The 14,256-nt window shown below is 40.7% G+C and overlaps 1 protein-coding gene across 14 annotated transcripts in view; it reads left to right on the top strand.

Moving 5' to 3' along the window:
- Positions 1 to 14,256, top strand: part of NCOR1 (nuclear receptor corepressor 1) — a 143,200-nt gene that overhangs the window by 78,536 nt on the left and 50,408 nt on the right. For 9 of the 14 annotated variants that reach the window (XM_067715480.1, XM_067715484.1, XM_067715485.1 and 6 more), the window contains 5 exons: positions 1,163 to 1,290; positions 3,882 to 4,099; positions 6,023 to 6,085; positions 8,127 to 8,266; positions 11,305 to 11,431. In XM_067715480.1, coding sequence (XP_067571581.1) covers positions 1,163 to 1,290; positions 3,882 to 4,099; positions 6,023 to 6,085; positions 8,127 to 8,266; positions 11,305 to 11,431 — 676 coding nt within the window. The remainder of the gene's footprint in view (positions 1 to 1,162; positions 1,291 to 3,881; positions 4,100 to 6,022; positions 6,086 to 8,126; positions 8,267 to 11,304; positions 11,432 to 14,256) is intronic. The other 5 variants (XM_067715487.1, XM_067715486.1, XM_067715491.1 and 2 more) reach the window with 1 other exon arrangement.

Genomic DNA, 14,256 nt, shown 5'->3' with positions numbered 1-14,256 from the left:
GTAACACCAGAAGAGGAAACAAGGTGTCATAGGTAGATTTTCTGAAATTTGTAACAGGAGGTTTTTAAATACCGCAGCTGAGCAGTGTTCTGGAAGTGGCAGTGGGGAGCAAGAAGAGTTTAGATTCTTCCTCCATATGTTAGAAGGAGGCCTCTGCAGAAGGGGTCCCCATTCTGGAGACGCCCCCTTCTGGAGAGGCCCCCTTCTGGAGAGGCCAGGTGTCTTAAGGAAGAAGCTAGATTGTAGTTCTGGGGAGGTGGTAAAAGACTGTGAGATGCTATCGGAAGTTGAGGAAGATTTTACTCTATTCTGAGCAAAGGCATGAAAATGCTGGGTGTGCTGAGGGCAGCCCGCGCGCAGACCGTGTGGGCAAAGGTACACCTGGGCTGGTCGGCCGCGTGCTGCGGGGGAGCTGGAGTCCGGTCCTATTCGGTTAGGCTGTTTGATTTCGTAATTAAAACACCACAGTTTCATTTCACTTTTCTCAGGTTTAGCAAATGAGACATCAGAGTTAAAAGGGTCCATAATCTTATTATCTTCGTCTTTGTTTATATACATATTTACGATTACAGAGTTGTAATTACAGTTTAGGCATATTTGAGTGTTTTACTTTTTAGTTTATTATATCCATAATACTTTACTAAATCGCTTCAGTCTTAATAATGGCCATGGCTGTCTACTCTTCCAGTAAATGAATGTTTCCCCAAAAGAGTAAAAGCATAAAGAGGTTTCTTGTAGTATTATCCATAATGATGAAAAATTTGGGAACATATTAAGGATCTAATACCGGGGGGATGGTTTGACAAATTATCAAATTTCAAGTAGAATTGAAATGTGTAAGTGACAGATTAGATGTGGGAATTACAAAAAGAGAGTACCAACCTCAGATTTCTAAGTGGAATCTTAACATTGTCACCTGTCTGATGGATCCAGACACTGTGAACATTTGTGTGTGTTTATATGTGTGTGTGACCTTTTAAGCAATACATATAGACTACATTAAAGAGCATTAGACTCGTTTTTAGTACATGACCCCTAGTTATATTGTAGATGGTGAATAAGTTAATCATAAATTTGTTGCATAGATATTTATTATTTATCATTATGATTTGAGGAGCTGTTTGTTTTACTTTCCAATTTTACAAATGATGGTTCATTCTAGCAGCAAATTGCCCGACCCTCACAAGAAGAAAAAGTAGAAGAAAAAGAAGAAGATAAAGCAGAAAAAACAGAAAAAAAAGAGGAGGAAAAGAAAGATGAAGAAGAAAAAGATGAAAAGGAGGACTCTAAGTGAGTTAAATAGTTAAATGTTGTAGTTATTTTTAAATAATGAGATTGAATCTATTGAAGGTATAAAATTTTAGATAAAAGAATCAATGGGATGTGTGCTTTGATCACCTAATAGTTATTTGACATAATTAAGGAGTGGAATATTCCAGTAAGTATAACTTTTGGCTTGATAGACTTATTTGCCAAACATGACATACTCTGTTTCGGAAGGGATGAGCTACAATAATATACACCATCACTGAGATACACTGAGTATAATTTAATCTTTGATTTGGAAGAACCTCAGGATCTTTTGTTTTGAACCTCAGGTAGTGTACATTAGTGTAAAAATGCTGCTAAATGGTTTTCATTTATATAACACCTTCTATTCCAGCTTTATGGATTTTATTTTTCATATAAAATAGACTTCCTGATTTTTTTTGTTGTTTTTAAAATTTATTTTTGGCTGCATTGGGTCTTCGTTGGTGCGCGTGGACTTTCTCTAGTTGCGGCAAGCGGGGGCTAATCTTCCTTTTCGGTGTGTGGGCTTCTCATTGCGGTGGCTTCTCTTATTGTACAGCATGGGCTCTAGGCGCGTGGGCTTCAGTAGTTGTGGCACGTGGGCTCAGTAGTTGTGGCTCGCGGGCTCTAGAGCGCAGGCTTAGAAGTTGTGGCACACGGGCTTACTTGCTCCGTGGCATGTGGGATCTTCCGAGAGCAGGGCTCAAACCCGTGTCCCCTGCATTGACAGGTGGATTGTTAACCACTGTGCCACCAGGGAAGCCCAGATTTCCTGGTTTGTTTGTGGTTGCTGTTGCTGTTTTCGTGGTTATAAAAATAATTGTAGTTCCTTACAGCAAATCAGTAAGAGAGAGCAAAATAGAAAGAAAATTAACCTGTAATTCTGCCACTCAGAGACAGCTATCGTTGATATCTTTGTGTACATGTTTTGGCAGGGTTGGGTGCAGGGAGGCCCTTAGCAGCTGGTTTGTTTGTTTTTCCTCCAAGGATCAGCTTTATTGAGGCATAATTTTGCATAGACTAAATTTCACCAGTTTTTAAGGGTATACGTTGATATATTTTGACAGTTGTATGCACTGGTGTACCTGTTGCCGCACTCGTGACTCAGAACATTTCCATCACCCCAAGAAAGCTCCCCTGTGCTCCTTTGCAGTAGTTTCCCTCCCCCCCATTCCCAGCCCCTGGCAACTACTAATTTGTTTTGCCTTTCCTATAATTTCATATAAATGGAATCGTACAGTATGTAATCTCCTGTTGTGTGGCTGCTTTTACTTAATAAGTGTGAGATCCATACAGATTGTTGCTTGTGTTAGTAGTTTCTTTTTAATATTTATTGTTATTTCTATAATCTTCTTGGAAATACTGAAGGTTTATCTAATTTTGCGGCAGCTAAAGCAGCCTAAATCACTTGCCATGTTTTTTAAAGAGTTGGATACTTATGCCATTCTAATTTTGTGCTTTAAGAAGATGATATCTATAAAAATTTTTTTTTTTTTAGTTATTCAGGTAAAACATATATCCTCCACGTGGTCAGTGGTTCTGCTCATATGTTACTGCCATATCTTGTTTTTACTTTGTTCTTAAAATCCCTAGTTTATTTAACAAGCACTCATTTATTACTGCTGTGAGCTAGGTCTTATGAAGGATGCAGAAATACGTAAGATACATACTCTTCCCAGGTAGTTTATGATCTAGTAGGAAAAATTAGGCAAGATGCAAGTACTCTTTAAGGAAAAGAAAAAAGCCTGGAAGGAATGAGCAGAGTCAATAAAGTGTGCTGGGAGATTGAGAAGAGGTTGAGGTTTCCTTCTGCCTGGATAGTTTGGAGGGCTTGTTGCAGGAGCTAGTGGTCAGTGTGGGTAGAACAGAGGGAGTGGTGTGAATGGACAGGCCTCTTTGGGAAATGGCAGATAGTGGTTTCATTGGTTTGGAACGTAGGACGCCTCAAGGAGAAAAGTGGAAGGAGGTTGGGGTCCAGTTAGGTAAAGCCTTAATGAAAGCTAAAGCGTAACCTTCACTCAGGAGGCTGCATGGCTCTGTTTGGGAATAGGTAGGATTAGAATGGAGGAAATGGTTTATTGCCAAAGCTGTTGTGCTAGAATATGGGTCCATGAGCAGTATAGAATGGATGGGGATGCAGAAGTCAGGAAGGCTGTTGTAAGAGACTGTGACTGTGCTACTAAGGCACTGAACACACGCAGAGGTAACAGAGATAGAGGTGGTGGAATTGGTGGGAGAAACATCAGTGAGAGGAAAGGACCAAAACGAGGCACTAGTTCACATACAAGTAACTAACAAGGGGAAGAGCTGAAGCTGAAGTCGGATCTGTAAACTGAGTGATCGTGAGCGTGCTGGTACCGTCAGCAGCTGCTGGTCAGGGGGCCAGGGAGCGGGAAGCAGGGTGGGGAGGGTGAGCGTGTTTTGGGGCAGGTTGAGTTTGTATTGATGGGAAGCCCAAGCGGTTATTCCAAATAACTGGGAGGTTGGGTAGTTTTATTCAACTTCTATTTAAGGAATTTTCAAGGCTGTAATCTTTTTGGTGTATGTATGCTTTTAAATCACACAAAACGTTCTTTTGCTGTTGTTTCTAGAGAAAACACCAAGGAAAAGGATAAGACAGAAAGTACAGCAGAAGAAACTGAGGAGAGAGAGCAGGCCACGCCCCGGGGCCGAAAGACTGCCAACAGTCAGGGCCGCCGAAAGGGCCGGGTCACCAGGTCCATGACCAGTGAGGCCGCAGCTGCCAGCGCTGCGGCTGCTGCAGCCACCGAGGAGCCCCCCCCACCTCTGCCACCGCCGCCAGAACCCAGTGAGTGGACGAGATTGGAGCGAACGGGCCAGAATTTTGTTTGGGATTCTGTTTCAGTGCTAGGGTGAGGCAGGAGGGACCTCTGATATTGATGGCCTAGAAATGCTGATCTGAAATTCTGGCCTTTAAATTTGTTTTTTTTTTTTAATGAATTTATGTATTTTATTTATTTTTGGCTGCGTTGGGTCTTTGTTGCTGCGCACAGGCTTTCTCTAGTTGCGGCGAGGGGGGGCTACTCTTCGTTGCGGTGTGCGGGTTTCTCATTGCGGAGGCTTCTCTCGTTGCGGAGCACGGGCTCTAGGCTCACGGGCTTCAGTAGTTGTGGCTTGTGGGCTTCAGTAGTTGTGGCTTGTGGGTTCTAGCGCGCAGGCTCAGTAGTTGTGGCGCACAGGCTTAGTTGCTCTGTGGCATGTGGGAACCTTCCCGGACCAGGGCTTGAACCCGTGTCCCCTGCATTGGCAGGCTGATTCTCAACCACTGCACCACCAGGGAAGCCCTAAATTTGTTAGACTTTAATATCAAAGTCTTTTGAAAGAGAACATGAGCCCCAACCTTACTACCTAAGACAGCTGTTTTTCTTTTTCCTGTGTTGTAATCCTAGTGTGCGTGCCACCTTGTTTCCTGATGTTCTAACTGGGCACATGTCATGAATGTTTTCTACTTTCTAAGTGATCTTCATTTTCACTTTCAATGGCTGTGAGATGTTGACCATCTCCTCCCGCCTTTAAAACTAATATGGATAGCACTTTAATGAAAAAAAATCTTTATTCGCATAGCATTTTCTTTCTGTTAAATTAGTTTTCATGGAAATAAATTCTTAGACAAGGGAATACTGGGTCTAAGAGTACACGCATTTTTCTCTTTCTTATTAAAGACTGTCTTCATTAGTTTATAATGGGATCATATTAATGATGAGTACCATCATTGGTGGTTCAGTGGTACCAAGTTTATCATAACATGAAGTATGAAAGAAATTGCAAGTTTTGGAAATAACAGAAATGAAGTGAAGGAAACAATTGGACAAGCAGATGGGGGCAGATCATGGTGGGCTTTGTCTGAACTGCTTTGCTTACAAAGTAGGGAGCCTACAGAGGTTTTTAAACAGAGGAGTTTTGTGATTAGATTGGTGTCTTAGAAAGATAACTCTGGTGACAGTGTGGAGGAGGTGTGTTTGGGGTAAGGGCTGGAGGCTGAGGGACCAGCTAGAAGGGCATCCTTATGCATTCAGTGGTCCAGGCAGCGAGGGGGTGTATTCAGGAGACCAGAATTGACATACATCATTGCATGTGAGTGGTAGATGGATGGAAAGATTTAAAAATTAGTCTAAGGCTTCAAAAATTAGTCTGAAGATCCTGATAATAATTGGAGTGACTGGGTGGATGGTAGTAATGTTAATTGAGAAGGAGAATATAGCAGGAGCTCATTTTAGGCCTGAGAGTCTCAATTTTCTAAAGTAAAGGAGAAAGTGTTCAGTTTGTGATCCATCTGTTTGCTAGATTTCAGGCACTGAGGATGAACACAGGGACTTCCAGGAGTTCGGGGGAGATGGGGGTTCAGAGAACAGGAGAGGACTGCGCCTGCCTGGGCAGGAAGCAGAAGGGCGGCTGCTTCTTTTGACACTTCAGGAGAGAAGGGATGGAGCTCTAGGAAGTGGGGAGGCACCGCATTCAAACATGTGGACATGGATGGAATGTTAAAGAACATTGAGGAAGACCATGGTACTGAGGAGTGTGGGATTTTCCCTTCTATTACAGTAGAGGAGAGGCTGATACCATCCTATTTCCATAGTTTCTTTCACCTTGCTTTAAAGTGGCTTTATGTCAGATAAATATTTAGGCTGTAGATTGTACCGTTAGTACCATATAATCTATGAATGAAGGACTTCATTTTTCTCTGGCTTATTGGGTTCTGTCTTTATTTCAGTTTCTACAGAACCTGTAGAAACCTCTCGATGGACAGAAGAAGAAATGGAAGTTGCTAAAAAAGGTAAATGATAGTAGTTCAGGTTCTTCAGGTTTGTTTTTCTTTGTTTGTTTGTTTGTTTTTAGGGTTATTGGTAATGAGTGAGATGGAACTAATTTCTTTTTAATTGAAAAAAAAGAGTTCGTTCTTCTACAATGGTAAGTAGAATTTAGAAGTACACTTAAGAGTTCTTTTTTTTTTTTTGTGGTACGCGGGCCTCTCACTGCTGTGGCCTCTCCCGTTGCGGAGCACAGGCTCTGGATGCGCAGGCTCAACGGCCATGGCTCACGGGCCCAGCCGCTCCGCGGCATGTGGGATCTTCCCGGACCGGTGCATGAACCCCTGTCCCCTGCATCGGCAGGCGGGCTCTCAACCACTGCGCCACCAGGGAAGCCCAAGAGTTCTTTTTGATGGTGTGGTGCCCTGTAAGGTGCCCCAGTGTGCCTTGTTTAAGAGGCCCACTTCTGAGGAATTTTTCTCTCTCATTTTGTTTTGAATGTCTTACTAGAGAGCAAGTAAGCTACTTTCAGTTTTCCAGAATAGTTGTGAATAAATGCTATTAAAGTTTTGGAAGGTATTTGATATAAAAACTCTCTTATTTAAAATTTGCATTTAATAGAATGATAAATACTTTCTCAGTTTGCATTTAGTAAGGCTAAGTTTGATTATAAAATGATCCAGAGGAGAGAGCATGGACTTTGTAGCCAGACAGATGAAGGTTTGAATTCTGCTTCTGACACTTTGCTAGCTGTGTGGCCTTCATCTTACTCTGGAACTTTACGGATCTTGTGTTCTTCTGTTGTTTCTTATAAATGTCACACAGTTTGAGATTGAACTAAAATTTCTAAAAGGATAGATAATTGGTTTATAAATAAAAAATTATTTTTTAAGTAAGCTGATTTTGAGAAAGATTAGCCAGCTCTTTTCGGGGTTAAGGATTTACCTTGTAGTTCTAAAGAGAAATTATTGCAAATAGCTTGAACTTTTAGTGACACATTTCAGATTTATTTTCTGTTTAGCTGATAATGAGTAATGCATTTAAGAATCATATAAACCAACCTTACCAAAAATACAGCAGTTTAGAGTGTTCTGTCTTCAAAATATTTTTGTTTGAAGTTTATTGCCATGGTTAGCGCATCTGTGACTGTCATGCTTCTGTGTATTACTGTCATCTGACTGTCCCAGCGTCACAGTGGAGTAGTTAGGTGTCAGCTCTGCCACAGCGTGCTTTTGTCAGGTGCATGTCCTAGCACGTGACTGCTCAGGCACCACTCCTTCCAGCTTTTATAGTCAGATGTCAGCAGGGTCTGGAGATGATCTTCCAGTTATCATTGTTAAGGAAGCTACTGGTGTTAACCTTGGGAAATTGATGTTTTCCCATAAATTAATGAATTTGTACTAGAAATTCCTGCTTGGATACACGTATGTCTAAAATATCTCTCTGTATTTATGCATTTATATATCCATACTCGTTGCACATATGTATCTGTGTACATACGTGCATCATTTGTTGGAAGAAATGTCAGATTGAGTAGGTTCCTGTGATGTATTGTATTACAACAGGTCTAAAAGAAAAAAAAACTGGTTAATATTTTTGAGGGCATCCTTGATTGGGAATGGACTGAAGACATGCTGATTATAAATGGAACCTTAAGTATATCTTTACTTTGTGTTAATCACTTACGTTTGATTACCTTATTAACTTTGTATTGATATACTGTTTCCAAAGATTTAGAAGTACTGTACCTAATCACTCAGTTTACAGTGTTTGGGCTCTTACTGTGTGTCCAGCATTGTCCTAGTCTTCTGGGAGATATATAACAAGGATAAGGTTGAGTCCTTCCATTAATGAGCATGTTTTAACTTTGGGTAGAAAAACAGAGCTGTTAATGAGTTTTGTGTGAATCACATTTCAGCAAACATTGAAGTATATCGATAAATAATTGAAAAAACACTTTTAGTGTTAATGATTGTGAATGCAGTGAATTAAGTTGATTTTATCATTTTTCTTGTTGCTTTATCAGGTGGCTCCTCGGTTAATGTTTGGTCTGTTTTTAAAATCCAGGTCTAGTAGAACATGGTCGTAACTGGGCAGCGATTGCCAAGATGGTGGGGACTAAAAGTGAAGCCCAATGTAAAAACTTCTATTTTAACTATAAGAGACGACACAATCTTGACAACCTCTTGCAGCAGCATAAACAGAAAGTGAGTATATCAGGGGTGGTGAGTCTTTTACTTACTGTTTTTTACTTAGTTTTTTTTTTTGAGCTTCAGAGATTGGCTTTGAAGGAAACTTTTTTGTATCTTGTATTTTTTTTTTAACATCTTTATTGGAGTATAATTGCTTTACAGTGTTGTGTTAGTTTCTGCTGTATAACAAAGTGAATCAGCGTATCTTGTATTTTTATTTGTGTTTACCTGTAAAGGGAAATGCTGGTTTCTTGGCACAAGTTGACGATTTGTTTTACTGATAAGGAGTAAAATTTCTGTTGGTACTAATGGCGATTCAGTACTTTTGAGTTTCTGTGGGCTGGATTTGAAAAATATAAGCATTTTGGAGTTTGAATTGAAAACTTTAGTTGTGTTTACCATGTTGATTGAGTTGATTTGTCATATTAAAAAAACATTTTCTCAGAAAGATTCCATGGGGTAAAAACTAAAAACCGGCAAGTTTTGAAAATTATTGAAAGATTATTGAAAATTCCTTAACCAGGAAGTTCCAGTGTTCTCAGAGTTCACAGAGCTCTTTGAGGGTTCCATGAAGTCAAAGCTATTTTCATAAAAATATTCAGATGTTTCCTTTTTCCACTGTCCGGACATTTGCATCCGTGGTGTCAAAGCAGCTGTGAGTGAGAGTGCTGGTGCCTTAGCAGAACCGGGCGCCACCGGGCACCGCGGCGCTCAGCACGCTCTTCATCTCCAAGCAGTTGCAGCTGTGTTTTGTAAACGGCAGTTTCACTTAAGAATGCCCTTGATGAAGCAACTGAAAATTGGCTTTGGTAAATCTTGAGCCTTACACACATCTGTTTGACGGTGGGAGGGTGCAGAGAGCCCTCTGCCCGGTCCTGGTGAGCAGCGGGTCTCAAGGGAAGGCACTCTTGTGTCATTTGAGTTCCAAGCTGAACTAGGCACCCCCCTCTTCCATGGAATGTTATTTTTAATTAAGAGAATGACAGAACAGATATGGTTTTTCAGACCCCTGAATATTTTGCAGACATCTTCTTGAAAATGAATGAGCCTGTCTTGAAAGAAAACAACCATTAGTATTTGTTGCCACTTTTAAATTTCCAGCTTTCAGGCAAAAATTAGAATTTTGGGAAGTGTGTATCTCTCACCGTGAGCTTAATTAACATCTTCACAATACTCAGACTTTTCTGATGAGATTAGTGGTAATAATAACTAATGTGATATTTTGATATGTAATGAAATGTATCCAAATTTTAAAAATCTCTGTAACTCATTTTCCAAGTGACCAACTCATGATGTCACAGTGTATGTTGGGTATGGATGAAAGATCCATAAGATGTTCTTTAATACACCAAAGTACAAGATAGAGGAATGCGTCTTAATAGAGAACCAGAAGTGTATCGATACGTTTCAGATTTCACGTGGCAACTAACCTTGAGTAGAGCATTTTATCCTTTTCAAAAAGATTTCAGGAAAAAATGACAAAATGTCTAATACCTGTTAAAACTCAGTGGAAGATTTATAGGTGTTACATTTCCGTTTAAAACGAATACTCTCATATAATGAAGCAGGGGTCTGGAGGTGCAGTAGCTCACTGCGTGTGAGGAGAGGGATGTCGCCGTCATGGTGAATTGCTGTCTCTTCTGCAGCTGTCCAGGACAGCGCCCCGCAGAATGGGTGGATGCTGCCAGAGGGAGGGTACAGGTGGGGCACTGAGAAAATCCACAGAGTAGCTATTAGCTAATGCTCAAAAATAGAGCATTCATGGAACCTTCTGAAGGCTTTTTAGAAAATGTACCAGAGGAGTCTTCCCTGTGTTTTTGCTCAGAACATAAGGATGGGTTTGTTTTTGGTCTTCAGAATTTCATCTAGTTCTATTACCCTGATGTCAGAAAATGGATTTTTCTCTTGACTTAATTAATGCTTTAGGTTGGATCCTAAATAGCATATTCATATCTAAACTAAGAGTAAGAAGAAACGAGAATAAGAGTATTGGTAATTTTTCACAGTTGGGGTGTGGTAATAGGAATCTGTTATGTGTTACCTCTGAGGAATCTCTCCCTGGGAGAGGCTGGCAGCTGCTGCCTGGTGATGTGCAGGGTCTGTAGGAGGCACAGAACAGAGGACTGCCAGGGCCGGGACCCTAGAGATAGTACAGTAAATGGCTAACGCCTTACATTTACGTATATAAACACATACACTTACAGACAAGTGACCCCAGTAGAAGAATGAACAATTTTACGTAAACATGTAGTTTTCAGAAGGGAAAATCCTATTTTAAAAAAAAAGGAATTTGTTCTCATTAATAGTAAAAGAAATTCAGTAACAACTATGAGTTGTTGCCTATGAAATCATATAATTCTTAATGCTAGTGAAGGAAGGCTATTGCAGCATTATTAACAACCTGAATGCCTTGAAATAGGAAAATTTGAAATATATATTGGTAGAGTGTTTTAATGGGATCATTAATAAAAGTAGTAACCTTGAAGCATTTGTAAAGTAGGTGTGTGTAGTTCATGATTATATTGTTAAAAAAAAGATAGGATATATAACTACATAGGGCCATCCTGTTTTGTTCACATGTGTACATAAACATTTATACAGACGTATATGCATGTAAAAGACTGAAAGGAAATGCAGCAGTATACTTAGAATCTCTAGCTGCTAGAATTATGAGCAGTTCTTACTTTTCTTAACATACTTTTCTGTCTTCCACATTCCAACGTGTTATTTTTATTAGAAAATAAATATATGAAAATAAAAAGCAGGAGTTTTGTGGGTTTTGGCTATTTGTACATGTATAGCGATGAGTAGTTCCAAAAACGGCTCCGACGTAACTTTTGATCAATTTGATGAAAGCCATCCATCCACCTGCACAAAAGGCCCGTTAGTGGATCCCCGAGGTGACTGCACTCCAGCCAGAGTGCTTGTTGGACACACAGCCTGCTGGTCTGGTGTGTGCGTGCCAGTGTTCTGCCTCACCTCAGGTGTGAGAAGGTTTGTTTCTTTCCTTTTAGTTACTTAAATCCCAAATAGCAATATTTTCACTCCTTTAGGCCTCACGGAAGCCTCGTGAAGAGCGAGATGTGTCTCAGTGTGAAAGTGTAGCTTCCACCGTTTCTGCTCAGGAGGACGAGGACATCGAAGCCTCCAATGAAGAGGAAAATCCCGAGGACAGTGAAGGTATCTCAGATCTTCCATCTGGTTGTGGCTTCTGCTGGCCCAGATGCGTGACGTGTACCTTGGTCATTTGACTATCTAGGAATTGCTTCATTAAGGAAACGTGAACACAATGCATTTATTCGTTCACTCAGCACATATTTATTTATGGAGCTCCTAAGACGGCCCAGGTGCTACATCCAAAAGATCTTGAAGATGGTGGTCCTGCCTCAGACACTAAGTGCCAACATCAGTAAAATGTCTGTGAGTCTGGATCGTTGCCACACGTATTGGTTCAGTCGGTATCATCAGTTACATTTCCCTCTTTATTTTATTCCATTGAGCTTGATTTATTTCAGTGTTTACAAAGCTTACACATGTCATATTGATGTTTTCACGTAAAAAGTATTAATGACCCAGAGGCACTGGCAGAAAAAAACGTCAGCCCAAAAAACTTAATAAAATCCTTTTCGTCATTTGAACAAATTAATGACAACTTCCTGAAAAAGCAAATATTTTCTTGATTTTTTTCCTAATTAAAAAAGTTACCTAATTTATTTCAGTTTACATTACTTTCAAAGTTGCCTTGGATTTCGTTTGAAAACTCTCCTCTTGTGAAGTGGGGATTTTCACAGTGATTTCAGTAGCTCTGTATATATTATATCTTAAACATGTTCATGTTTTTATGTATGCAAATATTCCCTCCATCTCATTTGCTTTTTGTTTTGTTTTATCTTTAAATTATCAGAGTTTAAACTTTGCAGGTAATTAGAGCTATTTACATTTTCTTTTGTAGGCTCCTATATTTTAAGCTTAAGAGGTTCTACAACTTCCAGGAGTTTTACATTTTGTTTTATTATTTTTTTTCTACAAGTTGTCGTTACTGGGTTTTCAGCTTAAAATTTGTCTTGAAATGGGTTTTGGCTTTGAACAGTAAACTTTATTCTGTGAGGTTTTGTGAAAAATGAGGCAGCTGTTACAAAAGTAAAGAGACTGTTGGAGTAGGCTCATCCTGGGGTAGAATGAGGGTCCTGCAGACAGTTGGCGGGGAGGGTGTGTCTGACACTTTGAAAGAGGTCCTCAGAGTTTGTTAATTTTATTTATTATTTATTTATTTATTTATTTTGCGGTACGCGGGCCTCTCACTGCTGTGGCCTCTCCTGTTGCGGAGCATAGGCTCCGGACACGCAGGCTCAGCGGCCATGGCTCATGGGCCCAGCCGCTCCGCAGCATGTGGGATCCTCCCGGACCGGGGCACGAACCCGTGTCCCTTGCATCGGCAGGCGGACTCTCAACCACTGCGCCACCAGGGAAGCCCCCGAGTTTGTTAATAGGTTTGTAGCTGGTAGCCAGTATTCCCTGGGTTATAAATGTACATGAAGCCTGTATTTCACAGACTGGGCGGCTTAAACAATAGAAATCTATCATTTGGATTAGGGCCCCACTCTTAGACCTCATTTAACCTTAATTACCTCCTTAAGGTCATTATCTCCAAATACAGTCACATTGAGGGTTAGGGCTTTAACATAAATTTTGGGGGCAGGGGGACACGATCCAGTTCATAAGAAGGGCCAAGCCTATTTGTCATATACGTGTTTATTTCAGAACAGAGAAGCCTATCCATGCATGGGCTAACAGATTCCTAAAAACTGAGCACCAGAAAGTGACTTTTTTCCTTCTGTTTCTCTCCTGTTACTTTGTCTTAGTGTGAAGCTTTTTTCAAATTGTCAGATAAGGTGATTAAGGTTGAGTGAGGTATTAAAATCCTGTTTCCATCGGCTCTAGTGTGGGGTAGCATGGTCACGTCATGCCCATTTATACATATGCTTGTGTCGTGACATCTAGAATAGTTTCCTATTAATAGGAAATGAACTTGCCCCTAGAATTGTGGGATCTTCATTTCCTTTGACTTAATTTCATTTGGAAAGTGCCGGAGAAAAGAAAGTACACTGTGGTGTCCACAAGCTATGCCCCGTCTCACTGCCCAGCTTCCGGAGACCCTGCAGACCTCCTGTTGGTTGTGGGGTCGGGCTCTTGCCCACGGGAGAGGGGAGGCGTCTGCTGAAAGCAGAGCCTCCGTGTCTGGCTTCCTGAGACATGCCTCTAGCCGTTGGGGTGTCTTTTGTGACTAGATGAGTTAAATCAGAAAGACCAAAACCTTACCAGAATTTGGATGTGTTCTTGTTCTAAATCGTTCCTTACGGTGTTTTGGCGGGGGAGAGAAAAAAAGGCACTCACATTTGGCTAGTGCTTGGTGAAGCGCTGTGCCTTGGAAATATTCCTACTCTTTTGTGGCTTGGAAGAAGAAAATAACTGAAAAAGTGCTTATGTCAGATGATATCATCTGTGTAATCACTAACATGTCCTCCTGTATGTGGAAGAGAAATGACTTGTTCATTTGTCCTTGGGTTTGAGGCTTTCCATCACCATATGTATAGAAATGAGGATGAAGTCGGGCTTTTTGTTGGCCTTTCAACGTTTTGGTAGCATCTTTCACTAATAGTAATTGCTGCTGTATATTGAGACCTTACTACCTGTGAGGTGCTCTTCTGAGCTTTTGTCTTTTGATTTTGTTTTTATTTTTGAGACTTGAAGTCTCATCTGAATCCAGGCTCATACATCTAACTGCCTATTTAACATCTCTACTTGGATACCTAAGAGTTAACATCCAGAGCTGACTTGTGTTTCCCCACCACTACAGCCTGCTTTCCCTCAAGTCTCTCCCTCGGTCCGTAAATGATGCCAGCTCTCTCTCATACCCCACGTGTGGGCCATCAATGAGGGTTGCTCACTTGTCTTTAGATGCATTATTTAGACTCTCGTCACATCTGCCTCCCTCCTCTGCTGCC

Source organism: Pseudorca crassidens, chromosome 19 (assembly GCF_039906515.1).
Source record: "Pseudorca crassidens isolate mPseCra1 chromosome 19, mPseCra1.hap1, whole genome shotgun sequence".
In the NCBI taxonomy this organism is placed as follows: Eukaryota; Metazoa; Chordata; class Mammalia; order Artiodactyla; family Delphinidae; genus Pseudorca; species Pseudorca crassidens.
The sequence above is the reverse complement of the archived record's forward strand: the minus strand, read 5'-3'. Positions and strand labels throughout refer to the sequence as shown.